At 39.5% G+C, this 22,764-nt stretch overlaps 1 protein-coding gene across 3 annotated transcripts; it reads right to left on the minus strand.

The window, feature by feature from the left end:
• Positions 1-1,408: 1,408 nt before the first annotated feature.
• serpinh2 (serine (or cysteine) peptidase inhibitor, clade H, member 2) lies at positions 1,409-22,504 on the minus strand. 3 transcript variants are annotated; one of them, XM_052562361.1, is made up of 6 exons: positions 22,139-22,504; positions 21,967-22,070; positions 19,735-20,310; positions 12,523-12,615; positions 12,212-12,444; positions 1,409-2,065 (listed from the first exon to the last, which is right to left on the minus strand). In XM_052562361.1, exons 1-6 carry the CDS (start codon positions 22,312-22,314, stop codon positions 1,760-1,762), a joined length of 1,488 nt encoding a protein of 495 aa, XP_052418321.1. In that variant the 5' UTR covers positions 22,315-22,504; the 3' UTR covers positions 1,409-1,759. The 3 variants fall into 3 exon arrangements, with proteins under 3 accessions (XP_052418321.1, XP_052418322.1, XP_052418323.1); XM_052562362.1 differs by lacking the exon at positions 21,967-22,070 and having other exon boundaries at positions 19,735-20,357; positions 22,139-22,489; XM_052562363.1 differs by lacking the exon at positions 22,139-22,504 and having other exon boundaries at positions 19,735-20,357.
• Between the last annotated feature and the right edge of the window lie 260 nt (positions 22,505-22,764).

Below are 22,764 nucleotides of genomic sequence, written 5' to 3' on the forward strand. Positions count from 1 at the left end.
ATTACTTCACTTGTTCACTCATGGATCCTCTGCAGTGAATGGGTGCTGTCGGAATGAGAGTCCAAACAGCTGATAAAAACATTTGATCTGTGTTTATGTGAGAGAAAAACCAGCCAAAGTCCATCAATTAATATCTTCTATAGCAATAAGCTGCGGGATTTTAACAAATTATTGTGATGTTTTTATCAGCTGTTTAAACTCTCATTCTGACGGCACCCATTCACTGCAGAGGATCCACTGAAAAACAAGTGATGTAAAGCAAACCTTCTCCAAATATGTTCCAATTATGATTCAGACACCTTTACATCCTTTGTGGCCTGAGGGTGAGTAGATATTCAGAACATTTTGGGGTGAAATATTCCTATAATTATAAAATAATTAAGTTGGGTCAGTTCTTTCTTTTCACTGAACTGGCCAAACATGCAGAATGGTCTGAATTGATTTGCATTAATTTGCACTGCTTTCTTTTAGAATTATCTAAAGCAATTTCTCAGTCAAGTTACTTTAGAACAAACTGCTGGATGAACTGGATATTAATCTACGATTGAAACAAAAAACTATGTTTGAATAACTGTCATTTGCTTCACAGTTGTTTTCCTATATGGACATCTTCTGTAGATGGATGAATTTTTCATTGCTTTTTGAAATTTTGGTTTTAAAAAGTTTAAAACGTAAACTAGAGACTCTTTCATTGTGCTAAGGTGTACTGTTGCTCTCATTGAACGTTTGGTCTGAATAGTCTAAAGTCTTTAAAAACGTGCATAATAGTGATATATTGTAGAAAATGAAAAAAACTCTTCCTAGTTGGACTGTTAAAACTAGCATATACTTTTTAGTGCAAATATCCCTTCTGTGCATGTACCCCCTCAGATGAAATCCTGCTGGCATCCATGCTGTTTACATGTTGACAGTGGTTGGAGTCACTTTGTGTTGCAGTGTAAGAGTATGTTGTGTGTCTGGAGCAGTACCTTAGCATTAACATGTATTCACTTGGCTGTCATCATGGTGGTTACAGTAACAGTAAGGAATGAGTTGTGTCGGTGTGTCGATATGAGTGTAGTTGACACCCACCACACTGGCTGCAGAGCTTCCCTCTGACGATCCCATCGCAGTGCACGTCTATCACAGTGAGCGTTGCTGTCAGTCAGTGTCTCTGCTCTGAAGAGCTTCCAGACATAGAAACACACGTACTAGTGTATTCACTGGTGTGCTAACTGACCACAAGCAATTCACACGGGGTCTTTTAAATGTAACTACATCATTAGGCACACATAGAATCAATCTACACACTGATTGGAATAGGATTTTAAACCAATACGATTTCTCTGGGTGAAAAAAAGCTGAAAAAAGCTACAAAGCAGAAATAAACATCAAATGACTGGACACAGGTGAATTACATACAATATCATTAAATTCAAATTTCAATCCATTTAATTTGACCCAAAACAATCACTAATTGTTGAGGCAAATACAAACAGGCTAGAAGGTACTAATATACAGGCATTTAAAGGCAATCAGCAATTCTTTCTGCAAAATTCTGTGAGTGCAGATTCAGGTCAGGTCTACACATCATCCTATCCTAAGCTCTTTCATATCTGTAAGTTAAACATAGCATGTGTCAGCACAAAACATAAGGCCAGTAGGTGAAATACAGTGGATTTGCACTGGATAAGAAGGTCAGTTTATTGTCAATACCCGTGGGTCAGCCATTTTGGCTCTGAAAACAACTGTCAGTGCCAGAGGGTGAAGTATTTTGGTTCTACAGCTCGTCGTGAATTGCAGGACCATCAGTCTGGTCCAGTGCACCTATCATGAGCAATGCCCCAGTGCTGCTGTCCCTGACTAGTATAATGAAGGAATGATCTGCATAGAAGATTTTTGGCTTGTCCACATCCTCATCCTCATGCATACCATCCTTGCTGCCGGACTCAGGGGCCAGCTCGAGGGACGTCCAATGCAGCACGGCTCCCAAGTGGAGCTTCCCCCGTCCCAAGCTTGATGCAGTGGAGAAATCAGCTGATGTCTTGTTCCACGCATCTACCAGGCCCAATGCGGCTAGCTGCTTCTGAGAGAGAGCAAGGAGTGGAAAAAAACAGAATTAGGGAAAAAGAGTGCAAGAAAACAGAATTTACTGCATTTTCGTACAAAATTATTTCTGATTCAGAAGGCAGGTAAACACTAAGCCCCAAAATCCTTCTCCGCTCCAAATGACTAAGATGGTGAATGAATGAATGAATGATGCATTTATATAGTGCTTTTTTTATTGTGTTTTGTTGTACAACTACACAATCATGTGGTGGGGGGGGGGTGGTTGGGGTCTCTCCTCAACCACCACCAAACTCAGATTTGTGATAAACCAGATTTGGTGCCAGCACCAAACTCAGATTTGTGCCAAACTCAGAATTAAACAATGCAGACTACACGAAAGAAAAACTCAAATATGAGCCAATAGAGACTTTGAAAAATTAAACATTCATGCCCTTTTATGACTCCCAATGCTGAAAATGGAAAACACACACACGCGCACACACACACACACAGAAAGAGAGACCAGTCCTCGTCAGATAGGTAGAAAGGACAAATGAAAACAAAACAAAAAAAGTGTCACTGTAAATCAATAATGTTTCAAAAATTCGGTTGTTTCCCCTCTTCATTGTCTCCCCTTTATTTTAGAGGCATGACAGATGCCCTTGTTGGCGGTGCGGGCGGTACAAAGCATGCGACAGGAGCTGAAGACGGTGGCCGAGGGAGAGCTGCTTATGAATAATTTAAAAAAAGATCTCTCTGACCTCGGCCTGCTTTTGTTTTCCTTTCAGATATGAATTTGGCAGAAAGATGCTCACTGACAGGTAGTTTATATTCTCCCTGGATGAGATCCTGGATAAAAAAAAGTTACCCGCACAGAGAGTGAGAGACTATGAGGGAGATAGCGAAATGAGGAAGAGGAGATAATAAGTGAACTGCTGTGGGAAGATTGAGAGACACCCAACATGTTTGTGAAAGCCGAGACCGAATGGCAAGTGCTTTAACTGAATGATTAAGCACTCTCGCCTAAATGACTATTGTAATTAAAACAGAGCGCATGCACACTCTATCTTGTTGCAAAAATGATGCGAGCTCACTGCGAATGGCTGAGTTGGTGTGCTAGCTAGATTTGTGCAAAACTCAGAATTAAAGAATAGGCTCCAAATCAATGAATAAGTTGGAAACCTAATTGAATTGTCCTCACCTGACAGGAAGTTAAATTGGAACTTGATTTCATTAGAACGACAGAACTGCAATTCAACAAACTAATGCATTCTGGGAAAGAAAATTTCTATAAACATTTATCTTTACACTTAAAGCAAGGCTTGGTCTAATTTGCTTTTCTAATTAATAACGTGAAAACTACAGTATGCATTTATTAGAATTCATTTAATCTTACTTATTTAAATTGAGTGGAGATCTGACATGAAGCGAGTGGGAGAGAGAGAGAGGGATGGGATTGGGAAAGGTCCATGAGGCGGGATTCGAACTCAGGACACCCAAAGCACAAATGCACCATGATACAGTATGTTGGTGCACTGCCCACGAGGCTATTAAACTTGAACTCAACATTCAGACAAAACACATTTCTGCATTCCACTGGTTCTGCTGGTTTCCCATAGTTTTTCTGTGTAAAAGGACATCTTTGACTTTTGTGCAGAGTCTCGCACATGACATGGCATTGTGCTGAAGTCAAGACTTCTTATGGGACACTTCATCCCAAGGTTTTTTTTCCAAATTAATAAAATGTTATTTAAATGTGAGTTTGGCCATCAGTATTAGAGATTTTACTATTTTCCCATTCAAGTAGACAGGAGTTGGTCTTGCATGCCTAAAATAGCTGTCCAAAATATGGCCACCGAGTGAACTGGCTTTTCTTCGAAAGGGACTTTAAAGTAATTCTGCATCCTGTTTGCTACCTCAATTCAAATTCAGCAATTAAAAGCCATTCTCAAGTCAATTCTGAATGGGTGCACAACACAGGCGCTGGCATAGTGATTTGAATCAGAGGTTGTTAAAGGGGAAAAAAGGAGGAAAACAACAGAAAGATGGACAGAGAGGTTGATAATGAGGCAGAGAGGTGGGGGAGGCTGTCACCTACGCGAACACTGCTCGACCCTCTGCGGTTCTCTCTCTCTCTACAGTCTCAGCACACACCTGCACTAATGCACTTCTATTGTCCTCATCCATTATTCTCCTTCACCTACCTCTTTCCTCCATCACTTCATCACTGCCTCATCCTATCGGCCGCTCAGCCACCTCTGTGGCATCCTCATCCCTCATCTGACCATCCGCCGCTTGTTTAATTCCTCTCTCGCCTGCTCTTATGTGCTCCCTGTCTTTTTCCCGCTCTGATCCGAATGTCCAGGCTTGTATCTAAGCACGTATTTATGTTTGGGAGAGTGACGGTCTTTCCTCTCTGTCTCCTGAGGCTTTCTCACCCTCTCTCGTGGCTTTATGTCCTTGCTATTCAGGCTGACACCGCATTGGGTGAATTTATTTCCCTTTAATTAATTCTCTGTGTTGTCTCCGAGGGTTTTTCCCTGCATCTCTCCAGCTTTCCCATTGTAACTTTGATGTTTTCCGGCACTATAGATGCAGATCCGCTCCTTGGCGACGTAGCCTTGACCCGAAGCAGCTTGTTGCCGCAACCATGACATGGCGCCGTGTGTTACTACGACAATGCTGTCTCCAGCAATTAGAGTCACATGCAACATTAGCAGACGTCTCCCAGCCTGCATTGTGACAGGCTCTATAAATAGCATGCCTCTTTCTTTGTCTAGCTCCATCTTGCTCTTTCTCCTTGGGATGGCGGCACCTCCCGGGATGTACAGATTTGCTGAGGTCACTTCATTTTTAAAAACAATCAGCATTTAAATATTCAATGTGGGCTGTCGTCGTGCAAGCATTCACCCTAGAAGACCCCGGGGCCCGACGGCCAAAAAAATGCTCATTTCGCACTCATTTCGCATATTCACTTAATCCAGACCAAGATGCTACACAGCTATTAGCTTTGAGTCATTTGAAGCTAGTGAAGCTTGGCTTCGCTTCTACAAAATCCAATGGAGCTCACAGGACGCCCTGAAGGGGTACAGGTAAAACCTCTCTAGGTGCAGTGAGCCCCAAATGAATTAATGACACGTTTGCGAAGAAAAGACATGCCCAGCAGGCATCTGGACTGAGTGATGGGTCTGCAAATGAGTACAGTAGTTTCTGCACTGGAAACAGATGAAAGGAGGCTAATAAATATCATGTAGTAATATGGCACACAGACTCCCAACTAATGCAGTAAATGTGATGGGCAGATGGAGGAAAACGAGAGAGGGAGAGAGATGGAGCGAGGAGGAGGGCTGTGTAAACATGGTTCAGCTCTAATGCTGCTCATTGGGTGGAAATGGAGCGTCTCTATTTTCCTCTCTTCTCACTCTCTCTTCCCTGTCTGTTTCTTTCTCAAGCCAAAGTTTTCCAAATGCCGCCTATCCATGCGCTCCATTTTTTAGCAAACTCTGTATTATACTGTAGCGCATACATCAATAAACACAACTACAAAAACATACAGCTCATGAATAACGCACAAGAAGAAACAGCCCTGGAGTCGACTGAATGTTGCATTTTCTATACAACATGATGGTGCATGGGAATGTAAGGGGTGGAGATGGCCCAGCAGCGGCATACTGTATGGAGCAACTCCAGCAACTGTTTAATTCAGCCTCGCAGCATCACGGCAGTCAGTTCGCCTTTCACTAAATGTCTTGGATATTATTCAGTGGCAGAGTTCTTTATCACGGTCAATGACTTATTTACATTTTCTGTCTCTCTTTTTCGCTTTCGTCCCCTTCTTCTTCACACAAAATATATATATTTTTTGTTTGTTTATCCTTTACATCACACTGTGTCACAAAGCACTTCACACTGTTTATCAGTTTCCTGGAATCACAATCCCAACAACTGCACACAAGAGTAACTGTGTTAAAACAGAGCTGTGTTGAAATATTAAATGGATATATTACATTTAGAGAAATAGTGTCAGCAACTTTGACATTTCATTACAAATGCTAATGACAAACAGTGCTGGGAAAACAAGCACTGATTCCAAATTGGTTAAATATATATTTAAAAATGAAATTTTTTCGGGATAATTTCTTTTGAACTGAGGCTCAATGTAAATAAACAGTGTGATCAATGCTAACCCATATCCAACTGAATGATTCTTATGAGCAGGTTGCACAGTGAATCAAAAAAACTTCTGAATCAATGGAAGCAGCGACAGAACCCTCCCCCAGGGGGAGCCTCAACTTAAGGTGAAAGATACATAATGTAAGGGTCACCCAGCGTGGCCATCAGGGGTCTGCTAACAGAAATAACTGTTATAAGAAAAATCACAGATAATTTATAAGGCAAAGATCATTTTACAGCACTAAAACATTTATTTGGTATGTGTATAGTTACTTCATCAGGGTTACTTCATCCTAAAAATTGAAAGTGTTGTCATTAATTATTCACTCATGTCGTTCCAAACTCAGATCTTTTCATTCATCTTTAAAACACCAATGAAGATTGTAAACCTGCGAGATGTTTACTTTGATGTGTTCTATGCATGTGACTTGATCAATGTTTATACGTAAATGAAAGCCTAAATTAAATCTGATCATGCTATGAAGCAATAAACCCCTTCATTTATATAGATATACTTATGAACTTTAAGCATCAATGATTTGATGTAAAAGACTTCCAATGTAGGGACAGAAATCTCTTAGGTTTCATTAAAAATATTTTTGCGTGTTTCATCAAAGTTTTAATGGCTCTGGAACAACATGAGAGTAAATGATGACAGATTTATTTATTTATTTTTAATTATGAATGAATGACAAGTGATTCAACGATTCAGGGGTTATTTTATGAAAAATAATGAATTGATGTGTTAATTTTTGTTTATTTAATATAGATTATTAGACTGCATTTATGACACTTCTGTGCTTCATTCAAATGTAATTACATCTATTTCTGAAATGCTCTGTTGACGACTGAAATTATCATATGGTGCCAGACTGATAAGGGCAGAAAAACTCAAATACAATAAATAAAAAATAAGCACAGTGTCTTATTTCCATTTTTTCCTCTTCAGAAGCACTAAAAGAACCATTAGTGTAATTAATAGAATACAGTTACATGGCTGGCAAGAAATATTTATGACAGATTATTATAATAAATTCCCTTGCTTTTGGCAAACGTGATGAAGGTTTTAGGAAAGCCGGTTCTAAACTTCAATAAATTATAATTTTATTATATATAATAAACAGGATGTGTCAATATTTGTATAAGCATTTTATCACGGTGTGGTTCTGTGCTCTAAAACACTTGTCTAAACACAACAGGCTTTTCCCAAGTCCTGGCATACACACCACATCCACTTCATGACCTCATCAATGAGTGTGTATGTTAGCTTGACTTCCTCTGTCTCTCTGGCACACACAGAGAACTGTGCAATCCAATTACAGCCACACTGGCATCCACAGGCCTTGGCACGCTACATGTGTGTGTGTTTGTCAGAGAGTGAGAGTGTTTTCTGTGTATCCCTGCGTCAGACTCTTAAGGTCAGTGTGTCTGGCTGTGTGTGTTTGCCAGGCATCAGGCAGACGGTGACCCCTCGACCCCTCGTGCTCGTTATGGAGTCCAGACTCAATCTCTTGTTAGCGGCTATCGCCTGGCACTAACCGTTGCTGAGCTCTGGCCCCGCTGCCTCACCACCAGAGCGGATATTTTTATCCAGCTCACCCGCTCTCCTGCCCTTTCCCTATCTCTCTCTCTCTCTCCAGCACTCAACCCCATTCCACCTCTCTCACAACCACTCACCTCTCCAGCTGCACGTCAGTCCAATTTGGGTCATCCTGCCCCGAGCCGGGCCCCCGTAGCCACGCAGCACGACTACATTAGTGCGTATGCAAGCACACGGATTGGAAATCAGGATAATGGCAGCTCCTCCTGAGACCGAAGACGTCCACGCAGGAGCGTGACAGAAGGCCTAGAGCGACTTGAGAGTGACAGAGCGTCAGGCGGCCATGTTGGAGGCTGAGGCTCTGAGGCGAGTTGAAACGCTATTAACGCCTGGAGATGGAGGCTGTGTTTGCTCACTTCGACCCGATCGGAGAGGGAGCAGGAAGCTGCACTCGGCACGCCTCTTCTGTCACTGCCCATATAAAAGCAGAGGAATCAAGTGTCTCTGACCTACGGTCATATTTCTTCAGATACTACAAGACAGAGAGTGTGTATGTGTGGCAGAAAAAAGACAAAGCCAGATGAGAACATGAAAGAGCGGGGAAACAGAGAGAGCGAGGGAGCAGCAGGAGGACTTGTCAGAGAAGTAATACAGCTCTATTCATGTCATGCAGCCGTGGCAGGACTTTTCGGCCTCTTTCCGCACGCTGGGGCATCACTTATGTGAACTCAGCAAGTCCAAAAAAGGGAGTCATGTCTGGGCTGTCGGTGGGTTTTTTAAAGCAAGCTTCTAGGTCTCTCTTGGGCATCCTTACCGCTCATGTTAATGTCAAAATCTTGTTCTTCTGAGCAGAGCTGCATAAGCGGACATGGCATGCGGGTGCTTATATTTCTCACCTGACATTACTAGACTAACAAAATGCTGCGCCCCACTACAGCGACCATTCACTTCTCTGTGTGCCCTGGGAACGGTTGTGCCCCACTTGACCTGTCTAGTTCAACAACTGTCATTTTTGTTGTACCTTTTTACTCTATCTGTGTTTTTTAACCTCTGCTTCTCTGAATTCTTACCCTACTCTGTCACTGGACACCTACTGACATATTTGTCTTGACATCTGCTGTCCACCACGAGGATAAAACTAACCTTGTGGTTCAGAAGGTTTGTCACTGCCTGCAGCATTAACCAGGGACAGTGACCCTACAGCAGGGGTTTTCAGAATGGGCAAAAAATTTGAGAGAAAGACAAAAAATGTATCAAATAGAGTTTTGGCGCTCTAAGAGTTAACTTATGCACTTTAGATATTAAGGAAACATGTTTAATCCTAACGACTTCTTCATACAAACTGAAACATTCATCAAACTTAAAAGGATTATTTAATTTTAATTTCTAAAGACTGATCTTGTGACATGTTATTTATTGTGATCTTATTTATATAAATAAAAGATTACATTTAAATGAAAGAAAATACAATTATATATGATATACAGTATCATTATCTATTATGAATATTTATTTTTATACCATTTAGAATCTATAAAACTATATATTTTATATGCATTTTTTATATTAATTCATTTATTTTATATATTAAACCTTATCTTGTCTGAAGAGAAATCTGTTGTCCTGATGTCAATAAAGGGGATGGCCTTTTCTATATATATATATATATATATATATATATATATATATATATATATATATATATATATATATAATATATGTGCTGTCAAATGATTAATCATGATTAATCACATCCAAAATAATATATATATATATATATATATATATATATATATATATATATATATATATATATATAATTTCTCCTACTCTTCAGTTTGATTTGGAAGTCACACAAAGTTATCTGTGTTAAAAATGTGCAAAAACGAATTCTTCAATTGTCAGTTTCATCATGAAAGTCACAAACACACACACGAATAACACATTCACCTTATACACACATTAAAATAGATGCATTCATAAAAAACTGAGCAAGAAAACAAGTAAAGATTAAAAAATAAAATATTTCACAGATATGGGAGGACAAAAAAAGAGAAAGAAAATAAGAAGAATAAGACATGCAAATATTAAAAAGAGCTAAACAGGGAATATGAGAGTTTGACAAAGAAAGAGTGAGAGAAAAGAAAAGGGGCGAGACAGGAGATGAGCTACAGGGACTCTGACCAGCTAGAAATGAGAGCGAATGAGAGGGCAGACACAAAGATTGAGCTGGTGGATGAAGTGATGAATAAAGAAAGGGAGACGACAGATGAGTGGGAGGATCCAGTGGACTCCAGGCAGGAGATAGATGAGCTGAGGTCAGACGCTGAGAGAGGGAGGATGGAGAGAGAAAAGACGAGACAGGAAAGAGAAAAGGATGGAGAAAGAAGACCGAGCTGAGCGTGGAGAGGAAAGCCAGCAGCACATGTCACAAAATCATTCATCAAGCTCCAAAACACTTCACCTCCGTGATCCACAAGAAGAGCGTGCTTGACATATCCACCCACCGCAAGAAACCAAAGAATCCAAATGTGTTACCCACGAGCCAATCATACCAGACACGGTCTCATCCACTGAACTCAACAGCCCAAACAAGCCCGTCACTGTCACTCTCTGTCGTCCAAATCCAGATCTGTTCAGCAGTGCAGACACAACCATCTGTGCTATTCTAAAACTCTGTCACTCTTCGCTATCTACGTCCAGGCTGCTTCCTGTGGCCGAGATCTTGCCGAGCTCCTAACCCAGCATGGCATCTCTCTGAGGACCCAGGCCTAGAAGGAGCACAAATGTTTGGGATGCCAGGAGAGCCATTAGTCTGTATTGGAAACACTTAGAGGGATCACAGGCATGCAATTACAGGAAGACTTTCTGTTGAGCTCTGTATTGCACAACACCAATAGAGTACTGCAGCTGTGATGTTCAAACCCGGGAGACTAAAACACCATGGGGTTCCCTCAAGTTTTACTATGGGTTTTAAAATGGGGTTTTTCAATTTATGAGAAAAACAAGATCTGTGGTAAACATAAACTGATGAAACTTGGACATTTGCTCTAGAACGTAAATTACACCCATCCATACAAAAACAACGCAAAAGATTTCTTTGTGTTCATTTTAAAGTTACTTCATTTACATGCATGTTTAGGGTGTGTGCGTGTGTGCAATTTACTTTTCTATACATTTTCTAATTTGTTTATTGCTGTGATGGCAAAGCTGAATTTTCAGCATCATTACTCCAGTCTTCAGTGTCACATGATCCTTCAGAAATTACTCTAAGATGCTGGTGTTGAAAACAGTGGGGTTTCTTAATATTTAAACAATGATAATTTAACAATTACTTGATTTTTATTATAATTATAATTATTACATACCCCAAACTTCTACTGTAAATCTACAAATCTACAAAACTAACAAAACTGTACATCTACAGCAAAAGTGTCAGATGATGACAGTACTTATCAGACTCACTTGGCAGATCACATTAAATTATCTATCTATTATATCATAGAAATTCCTAGCATCCGCCTAAAACACCAGCCTCCTTCAGACTACCAGCCCAAATCCAATTTTTGTGCAACTCCAATTGAAATCCAATCATATTTAGATAGTCTGAACAGCAACAAACTACATGAATCTGATTTTTGCAAATCTGTTTCGAAATACATTCATACGTGGTGTGGAGTTCTATTCAAATCAGATTAGTGTTCAGTGTTCAGATCAGATTTAGCAAAGCTTTGTCACATTCTCATGCCACATGAAACGTAAACAGTTGTGATACCATGTATATGGACAGTCAGTCATCTAGATTGGATTCCAATCGGATATGTACAAAATTGGATTTGAACGAGGGAGTCAAACACAGACAATCAATAAAATCTAGTTTGAATTAAAATAATGCTTTTGCCTCCTAAAATGTGATTCAATATGGTTTAAAATGGACCAAAATTAACATGGCATACAGTACCAAATATTTAATGAATTTAAAGGAAATAATCATCAAAAGATAACTTCTTGTCCTTTTAATGATTAAAAAAAACTCTGTAATCTGCATCTTGTTTACAGGTCAACAAAGCAACACTCTCAGCCTGGTATTGTTCAAAAAGAGAGCAGCACAAGAAAGCAATGGAAGTACTTACAATGCACATCTGAAGAATGTTTTAAAGAATCAAGACCATAGCTCAGTGTCCTAACACACATAAAACCGCATTGCAAAGCCTGACTGCAATCTCAGTGCAAACACAATTTCCATTAAAAGGAAAATAGCTTTCCCACTGAATGAGAATAATCTATGACCTATGGTTCGTTCTCATTATGCTAATGTCATATCTGGTTATCTTCCATTAGCTTTCTAAATGAGTCTTATCTACATTGTATGTTAAGGATATTTATCTATAACTTAATGTTTTCAAATTGTATTTCACACATTTATAACAGCTGGATAGGAAGTGATATGTACAATATTTTGACTATTACCTGTAGATTGACCGTGCTGCTTATCTTGGTTTTCGGGAGGGATAATGCTACACTTGTGGAGTTCAGTTTCTCAAACCACTTCTCCACCCGATCCGGGGTCAGCAGACGGTCCAGTCGAGCCAAACTCTCCACATGAAAGGGCAAAAGCAGCACCATGCTGGCCTTCCCTTCCCACAGGCCCAGTTCCAACACCTGTACCATGTTCTCTATGTCTTCATAGTGACGGTATACACCTGGGAACACAAACATTTGCCATAGTTTGGATGTCTTTATTGTGTATTTCAATGACAAATAACTCGTCTTGGACTTACCTGATCTGTGCATCATGGGAACTTTGGTGTATTTTGTACCTAAGAAGCTACGCAAATCTTGGTTTTCATGGTAAAAGCCTCGATCCCAAAATCCTACCAAAAGAAAAAACGACAAAAAACACAAGTCGACAGTGAATAGATGAACATGACTTAGATGTCATGACCCGGACAAGCATTTTATCATTTTGACGTAAAGTGGTAGAACACATCGGGTACAATTATCTTACAGACAGACTGTTTGGATCTGAGGCTTTGATGAGACCATACAAAGGATTATTACAGACACCATGCCAGAAAAAGAACCAAAAATAAAAGAAAAGCCGAGAGGAGGGGTGCAGGGGAGGCAGAGGCATAGGACATATTATTACAGCCCATTACACCCATTAAATTCACTGACAAAGATGAGATTCGATAAAGAGACTATTAGCAGTATTATAGTCACAATTTCTTTTCACCATATTGGATTAGTCAAGGGAAAGATAAAGAATGAGCTAGAAAGAAAGTGCGAAAGAAACAGTATCAAGTTCTAAGGATGATTGCAAGACAATATAGGGTTAAACCAGGCCGTGTTATTGTATTTCGCGGCACCAGAAGCAGTATAATGCTCTTGAACAGGAGACAAGAGACACATAAGACATTCAACAGTCTCTGCAACTCAATTTGGACCTTGCCAATTGTTATTTGGACCTGCACTGGCTCCAAAAAGTATTACAATTAAGACACGCTTAAAATGTCTGAATCTCATTGCGTCAGATACAAAATGTAAAAGTGTCACCTGCCAAAATTAAGCTAGAATTTTTTTCTATTTTTTTTTATGCCATTTTTACAATTGTTTATAAACAACAGATCCCAAGGACATTTTTAGCGAATGTGTTCACTAATAATGTGTCAAACCTAGCTGAGTCACCACCAGCACGAACATGGACATTAAAGCTACTTTTAGAGCATGTACCTCTTTCATAATTTCATATTCAATTAAATGCTGTTCTTTCAAGCTTCCAAAGAATCCTGAAAAAGAAAATGTAACATGCTACTGTTGCTGTTTTTAACATTGATAATACTAAGAAATGTTATTTGAGCATTAAACCTGAAAATTAGAATGATTTCTGAAGGATCACATGACACTGAAAATTCAACTGTGCTTGTGTTATTAATTTTTGTAGTTGCACTTGATTTATATTTTTTTTATCTGATGCAATGGCATTCATGCATCTTTAAATGTGGCTAATATGTTCAAAAATATATTTTCGGGGTTGCTGAATATTTTACCAGCATTAGATGTATCTCTAGCCCCATTTTTTTCAATTTGGTGCTAGTTTTTCACTTTCTCATCAAAGTCACCTGATCGCACTTATGTGTTTATAGCTGCAGTTTATCCAAGCCTCAGTTTTGATGTGCCTTAAAAAGGAATGTGCCACCCAAGATGAAATTTCCATAATCACCTTTAAACACTCCTAGTCCCAAAACCACTGCTTTCAGCATTAAACATCCTCCTCATGAGGAATTCAAAACATATTCCTTATGTATAATTAGGAATACCATTTACAAAACCAGAAAATAAACAAAACAAAGAGACAGAAACTAGGGTAGGATTCCTCTTCAAAGAAAAGAAAAGAGTCTCATTTCATAAACCCGAGACGAGTCGCCCGACTGTCATATATTATGAGAAACACCTGATCCTGTGTAGGGAAAGCAAACCTCTTCATTCGGCCCCGTGCCAAGCTTTGCATGCGCCTCAATAGTATGCTAGCAGTTCCCTATAAGCTTGTGAACGCAAGCCAAGAGCCAGAGCAGTTGGATTTCAATAATTACACAGGGGGATGAAATTTGATCAGCCTAAAGTTCAAAACACATGGCATGGTATCTGTCAGTTTTTATGGGGTGGCAAAGCTCTTGGAACTGCGAGCTAAAAGGGGAATTCTGCCATGCGAGTTTCTGAAATGCCACACAAGGATTCTTGTCACTGCGGTCTTGGCTGGCAATCAAAAGAAAGAAAACATCCTGGGAGATTCTGTGACTGAAAGAGAGAAACAGAATGACCCAAAGAGCATTCGCAAGAGAGAGACACTCATACCTTCTTCATTAATTACAGAGCATAAAGACAATGCAGCTATTGTGTGGCTTTGCATCTTGAAGCCTCTCTCATGCCCATTTTCAGTAATAACCGAGCCACAAACAATAAAGCTAAAACGCTGTGAATTAAAGTGCTTTCATCTTCTCTCCCGGGATCCTTTGGTGCTCGGAGCAGGGCTGCTGTTCGGGGGTGAAGTGTGTGCGCTTGTTTTTGGGGTTTGCTGTACAGAGCACAAAGGCTGAGGTAATGAGCTAGTGTGGTGGCTGCCACCATGACACACCAAGAATCGGCCTACAGTAACCTTTTTCTTCCCCCCCTCGCTCTTCAAAGCCTTTGACCATTCCCTCAAAAGTCTCTTATCGTTCACCTCTGTCTTTGCTTCAGTCCACACCTGTGGCTCTCAATTTGCCCCCTGATGTGAGCTCCAATCCAGTTCTCCATGGTGCCTGGCTATTTGTTTCAACGTACCAGGAATTAGGAATTGTCCATGCACCAGAGGACTGTAGCCAAGCCTACTATAGTCATTCCTGACAGGAATATCATCAAAAAATGTCTTTTTTTTTTTTTAGAGTACTGCATTTTAAAGATAATTTTGTAAAATCCAATTAAGCTTCATATATTTTAATCGGAAAGGGTTTCTGTTACTTTTTCAATGAATAAACCATTTTTGCACATGGACATGTGGAACAGCTTATAGGCAGTAGGCGATTAAGGTCACAGTTATGATAACTTAGGACATTAAAGAGAGAGACCTTTCTACTGACTCTGAAAAACACCAGAAGAAAGGAACCCAGGTTTCGTGCTCACCTGCATGAACATGCCATTGTCCTGCTGCAGGGACGCATGAGGAATGCAGATGTAGCCAGAGAAATTATCTGCAATGTAAGACGTCTGAGACAGGAAGGATAGCGGATTGTCCTTGGAGTGGAAAACCACAGAAAAGCATGTGTCCCCTCTGACGTGTTTAAGAAATTTCAAGTGCAGTAACATCTCACAGCAAGAACTGGCTGTTCATAAGGATGAGATGCACTGTAGTGCTTGAAGCAGACTTTTGATATATGGAAATATAATTTGCTGAAAGTGATAGAACATTACTTTTTTCAGTGAGTACATACATATACATATAGATACGGCAGTGATTTTCCAAATAAGACATGTTCCTAGATCAACATCTTCTGATAATTTTCCTGAGCATCTTCTGATTATTGTCCAAAAATATAAACTTAACCAATCCCTACCCCAAAACCTAACCCTACCCATCATTTATTTCTCAAATCAGTGGGAAATGATAGCTGATTAACAAGGGTGTAGAAGCACCTAACCCTGATTTTAAGCCTAAAACAGTTATTTCCTGGAAAGTTTTATCTCAATTCTGATTGGTTGATTGGAATGTTGATCCAGGAACAGGTTAAACTTGATGAAAATCACGCTCACCATATGGATACGGTATTACAACTACTTTAATTATTACTGTTATAAATAAAGTAAATGATCTGCACAAGGCCGGTGTAATTTTAAACACTTTTCCTCATAAAACATTTGTAATTTAAGCCTAATGCTTAAGCCTAATTTTTTTTTTTTAAACCTCCAATCCAAATCCACTTGGCTCAAAAGTCTGAAGCAGGCACATGCATGATTGAGCAGATTTCAGGAGAACAGAAAAAACTGCTCTCAGATTAACACCAAGAGTAAAAGTCCACAAACGACCCATCAGAGAGACAATGAAAAAGCTTCGGACAAAGTTAATATTACACTGGCGACTAAATGAATTACTATAGAACCCTGAAGCGGTGTGACTACTGACTGCCTTTAAATTATAAATCCAAACTATGAATTCCATTTTCATAATCTCATTCACAGGGCCCAATCTATTGTCTGATCTAATTTGTATATTTCATCGACTGAATTAATGAACTTCCACTGACTCCTGCTTCTTGCTTGCGAACGAAAAAAAAAAAAAGTAATTAAGTCAAAACATAAAACAAAAGAAATTAATTAGATTGCTTATCAGCCTAAAATCAATCCAAACTTTATTTCCTGTTGCGTTTGGTAGTAGAGAGAAGCTCTCCTCCTACCGCATCGTTCCCATCGCTCTGTGTTTAAAATAGGATCAAAGCACCTGCCAGTATTACTCAGACAAAGAAATCGATGAGTAGAACAAGACTTCAGCATGTGGGTGAGACAATGCACAAATGAGAGTAGAACAGTATATAGCACCGACATGCTAAAAACTCATTTTAAGCCCTTCAAGCATATTTAACATCTCTTCTTAAAAGTGACAAGAAACTTAAGTATCGCTGAACTGTGTCTGATTTGACGTGGTACTGCATGTACGGCACAGCTTTTGTGCAAAAACAATATTAGTATTACAGCTCAATAATAATAATAATAAGACAGGAAAACCACTCTCTCGAGCATGTCCAAATAATTTCCTTTCACTTCAAAAATGCATGTAGATGGGTTCAGGGTTTAAAAAAAAAAAACTAAATCAGTGCCTTGGCCTAATACTTATCATGCAAGCTTTTACATGTTGAACCATTGTGCTCATATGATTGACACAAATTTAAATCGACTCGCATGGGGGAACGCATGAATTGATAAAAATTCATACTTTGAATGCACTATAGGTTTCTTTGGATAAGCGTGTCTGCTAAATGCATTCATATGGACCAAAACAATATCGATTCTGTGCATGCATATGCACATTTCTGCATGCATGGATTTGAATAACCATATTTATTTCAGAAATGAAAAGACAACGCCCTGTAAAAAATTTAACTGTTCATTTTCCAGTTACGAAACCTTGTCAGACCAACAAAATTACCCCAAATGTTGCACCAACTAGTCAAACACAGTTGACAGTTTATTAGTGATAGTCAGGTGACAATAATGCAGTACTCAGTTCACGTATACAGATTCATATAATTTTTAATAGCAGGAAGTGATTGCAATGTATGCAGTTAGACGAATAGTATTGTATGAAGAATACAGCCACTCACTGGAGGGCAGGACATGCAGACGATCATTACTAAATTATTTAAGATGACACACCACCTCTCCCGGGAAGATACATAGGCTCTTCTGGAGATGGTTTGTCATCAACCTTGCAGGCTGGGTGTGAAGGAGAATGCATGTCTGATTTATAAAAGAATCATTCTTTTGAACCGATGCTTGTATTAAATACTTTGTTCACAGAGCATAAATCACTTGAATGTAGTTCGGAAACTGTAACGAAAACTGTATTGAAATGATGAATCTTTTATTCCAACCAATTTGTTCACTAAACGCCAGTTCGCTAAAATAAATCAGACTTCCCTGCATGAATGGAAACAGGTGTGTATACAATACACAAATACATCCGAACACATAAGTAAACGCGTGCACTTTACAGGTGCATTTGCTACATCAACATAAATCACTACAATCACACACACACTTGTATGCTTTGCACACCCCCTAAAGTGTGATACCTTATCCTCCAAGCAAATTTTCACCTTCAGCATCAGTCGTGCAACTGCTTATGGTTCATTTATCAAGCAGCAGCACAATCTGTACTAGCTAGTTCTCCAGCACGCAAGAAAGAGGAAGCCCAGCGGTGCTATGACCACTCTGTCTGATCCTGTTTGGCTCAAATATCACTCCTTGCCTTTTTTTAGATACAATATGAGCTGATAACTGTATTCACTCACCGATGACCTTGGAATTGGTAATGAAACTGGAATCCGAGAAAAACTCAAATGTAAAAAGTATTGTTGGGTTTTTAAAATGGTTAATGGTTGCCTTAAATTATTTGAGCTGCATTAGATCAATTAGTTGTCAATCAGAAATAAATAAGAATAACATAGGGTTGTGGATCTTGCTTAATCCCATTGATTTTTTGAATCAGTTCACCAAAAAGATAATGTTCATTGAATCTTTTTTGCATGTTGCATCATTATGCGAGCGAGTCACTTGAGTAAAGATTCAATGACTCGCTCAACAAGGCAGTCACTTTTTTGTGTGTGTGCTGAACAATAAGTGCTTTAGAACAAATCAGTTGAATAAATGGTTCAGTGACTAACAAATAGGCTGCGTTCCACTTTTTTAATGTCCTTTCCTCACTTCCCTGCATCTCGATGAACCGGATGTATGTCATTGATTATGGTGCACAATATACGTATAGGTATGCTTGGGCTGTTTAAATATTGAAAAGAGAATTCATATATCATAGAGTTGTTTGGGTTGGGGTAAAATAAGCGCGATCTGCGGTGACATCACTATCATGTTGCGTTGTGGTTTATGGAGCTGTCTACATATGAAGTAGACTCAGTCAAAATCGAGGGGTCAAGGGTCTGCCCATATAAACTTCCCTCATCCACTTCACAAAGTGAAACACACTTCAAAAGAGCAGCGGGGATTCCCCCAAGGGGAAGTGCTTAGGGAAGTTCAGAAGTGTGTGTCTAAAAGCGAAGTGGAACGCAGCCATACAAGCAGGCTCTTGTTTCATTCCTGAAACAAATCAATTGAATCAATAATTCAAATCCCACTTGAATTCATGATTTAAATCCCAGTGCTATTAGAATTTACATCAGTGCTCTTGGAACATCAGTCTGATTACAGAACTGGAATTAACCACTAATGTAATTTATACAATGCACATGTCTACAAATCTTTCATGACTACAATTCATTCAAAAACACTGATTAACTCACAGACAAAACATCGCTAAGAACTCAAATTATAGAAAATAACAGTATTCACTTCCCACAGGCCATTAAAGTAAAGCCAGGTTTTACAGTGCATCAGCTAAGGATGAGACCTTGAATTTTGCAATGCCGTCTGGCTATAGTCCAAACACATAATGGACCATAAAGCTTCAAGATTATACACAACTATCCTGATCCCCTAGCTACAGTAGACAAGCCATACCTTTTTAACTGTGTCTAATGGTTGTTCCTAAAGCATGGTATTCACAAAAGCTTTTCAGTCTGTCTTCGTGATATTCCCTGATATGCTATGTTATTTGCACTCAGTGATTAAAAAAAAGCCTTTCCTTAACCTAACTGTGTAACTTGGCACAATATCGTATTAGAATATAACTGTGCTCTTTTAGCTTTATTTGAAGTCAGCTGGAATAGTTTCCAGGATATTCTTCTCACCTCTAAAGTGCAGTGCATTGGCCAGGATCATGGCTCCAGGTTTGGTCTCCAGTGCCAGCTCCAGATCTGCTGTCTCTTCTCCATCCATCCCACTTTTAGCCCAGGACTTGAGCTTCTCCATATCAGTCTGTTTCTGTGCATCCTCCAGGGCCACATGCTGCAACCCAAAGTGGGTCTGGAGCTTCTCCAGAAAGCTCTTCTCCAGTCTTGGGACTTGTTTGGAAAACAGAGCGGAAGAACTGTGAAATGTGTAGCAGGTTCCATTAGCTTCATGCACAGATTTCAGTGCCTTGGTCAAAGCTTCTCCAACAGCCTCGTGTTTGGTGATCCTCAGGAGATCATGAAGCTGGCCTGCTGTGGATCCTTTAGCTCCACCCTCAAGAGCCAGCAGGGAGTTGGCCAACAGAAGTGGGGAGATGAAGGTGTTGGTCTGGGAACCATCGCTGTGGAGCGACCTATACAGCTGCAGCCCCAGGCTCCATGTGGGATGATGTAAGCTGGAGATTTCTGGCTGAGGCGAGCTTTGAACTTTATGTTCCTGTGGAGCAGATGACCAGACGCTCTGCAGAGCCAAAACTAGTAGAAACAAGAGAGGAACAGGAGAAATGGGCACCATTGCAGGACTGGAGAGGAAAGAGAGAGAAATATGAACATATCATTCCACAAATTCTAATTGGAGTCAACATGAAAATTAAACTGATCTCATTTACTTTATAAAACATATTCCATATTACATATTTGGGTAACCTGTGGCCTAGGGTTGTGGGTTTGAATCTCAGGCCAGCAATACCACAACTTAGGTGCCCTTGAGCAAGGCACCGATCCCCCAATTGCTCCCTGGGTGCTGCAACATAAATGGCTTCCCATTGCTCTGGGTGTGTGTGCACTTTGGATGGGTTAAATGCAGAACACGAATTCTGAGTATGGGTCACTCACCATACTTGACACTTTCACTTTTTTTTCAGTTTATATTTTAGATAATTAACTGCCGCACCAAATTTAAAATAATAAAATGTTTATCTTCTTGCTGCACCTCTGAAATTACTTTCTTTTCGATTGATGTCAACCACTTTTATTGTTCCTAATACTTAAAGGTGCTGTATGTAACAATGACAGCAAGAGGTTGAAATTAGTTGTGTAGTCCAAATTCAAAATATTGGAGATAGTCGTTCCTATCGCCCCCCTCCTCTTCAGACTCGATGCTACAGAATCTCTGACCCAATTTGTTTGCTAGCTTCCATGGGTGCAAGACATTGAGTTTTCCACCAACTGGCAACCCGGGGTTGTTGAAATACAATTAAGTAAATAGGCAGTGGGCGGAATCACACAGACCAAAACAAAAACAGACATTCTGACACAAAACACATTTCAGTGTTGAATATGGCTGCATCATATTGGAGAAACAAATATTTGAACTTAGCATGTTTCTAAAATATCTACAAACATATTATGCCATTTTTATGCTTTTGTACAGTCAAAAAAATTACATACAGCTCCTATTATTCTATAACTTTTCATGCTTCTATTAAATATTCAGTGGGTAAAAAAAAAAAAAAAAGTATCCCATTTTAGTATATATTTTTACTGCATCTACCAAATACAAATTGATGTTTAAGTACTGAACACTGAGGATGGATTTTGGTCCTGTATGGCTTCAGGAACACCAGCCTCTTGGACACTCTCCAAAATTGTTTGATTTTAATTTATTGTTTTAATTATATTACTGGCATACATTCAAGCACTGTTTACCAATCTATATCAGTTTTACATTAGCAGTGCCTTCGGGAACCTCAACTCAAGGCCCCGGGATCCAAGCCATAACCAATCTCAAGAAAAGAAAAAAAAAAGATTCTCAGTCGCCTTTAAAAATGACTGTGGTAACCAGAGTTTCTGTTATGTTTCTGTCATAATAGAAATGTATCAATGACAAATAACACTGAATGAGAATTAATTTCAATTTAACATTATTAACAACTGGGTAGACAAGGTATTCTGGCTGAAAACAAGGTTAACATGGTATTTTTTTAATAAAGCTCCCTCTTCTGACAATGTAATCCCGACGTCATGATAATTTTCCATACAGCTGCGCTGCTGAAAGGGCATCTCACGGCCTATACATCACTAAAATAAACTTTAAAATCCTCTTAAATCTAAACCATAAACCGAACGGCGTCCTCCGGAAATTTCGCTTTATATCCGCGAGAGATCACAGAAAAGACAGAATAAACAAACCCCTTAAATAACAGCAGACGCTGGAGGATATTATACAGGCGGAACAGTAGATGTTGGTTCTTGCGCTTGCTGAGCGAGCGCAGCTGTTCCGTCTGCTCGGAGAACTGAGGGGCAGAAAACAAAGTGAAACAAGTTCCTTGTTTGCTTGTACCGTTAATTAATTAAAGCTTACTTCTTTCTTCCGATTTCTTCCGCGGGGTTTGAGCTGAAAGGAACTGACGGGGCAGGTTCAGACGTGGCGGAGGAGGGTCTTTTCACAGTTTGCTTACTTTTCCTCCAGCCGAATGTATTCTCTCTGGGCTCAATCCGGGTATTTTTTCCTCTTTCCAGAAATCTGGCACATTCCATTAACCTTCTTACAATAACTAAACAATGATGGTGTCGTTTTCCTCCTTATCAGTGTTATAAAATTAATTAAAAAAGATTTCAAAACGCGTAGTTTTTTTCTGGTTTGACCTGCAAAAACCACTGTCCAGCTGCTGTCATTTAAATTGTCTTTTAGTTTTTTTATTTCACGCAACCGGTTGCTTCCCTCCTCTAGGAAAGCCTGTAGTTGCAGTAGCGACCGAAAGGGGGCGCCCGCGATCTACACCGCCACGGCCAAACATAAGGTCGACTTGTCCCATAATAGTGTGTCATGTACACGCCTGCGAAAGCGTTAAACACACTCCTCTTCGTCCTGATTTACATTTCGAGATCCCAGTTTTGGATTTCGGCTGACATTCTCCAACATCCTCACAGAAAGCATTTATTTATTTTTTAAAGGTAAAGTTCAAGATTAGTCAAGTTAAACAGCAA

The sequence above is a fragment of the Carassius gibelio genome, chromosome B7 (genome assembly GCF_023724105.1).
Source record: "Carassius gibelio isolate Cgi1373 ecotype wild population from Czech Republic chromosome B7, carGib1.2-hapl.c, whole genome shotgun sequence".
NCBI lineage: Eukaryota > Metazoa > Chordata > Actinopteri > Cypriniformes > Cyprinidae > Carassius > Carassius gibelio.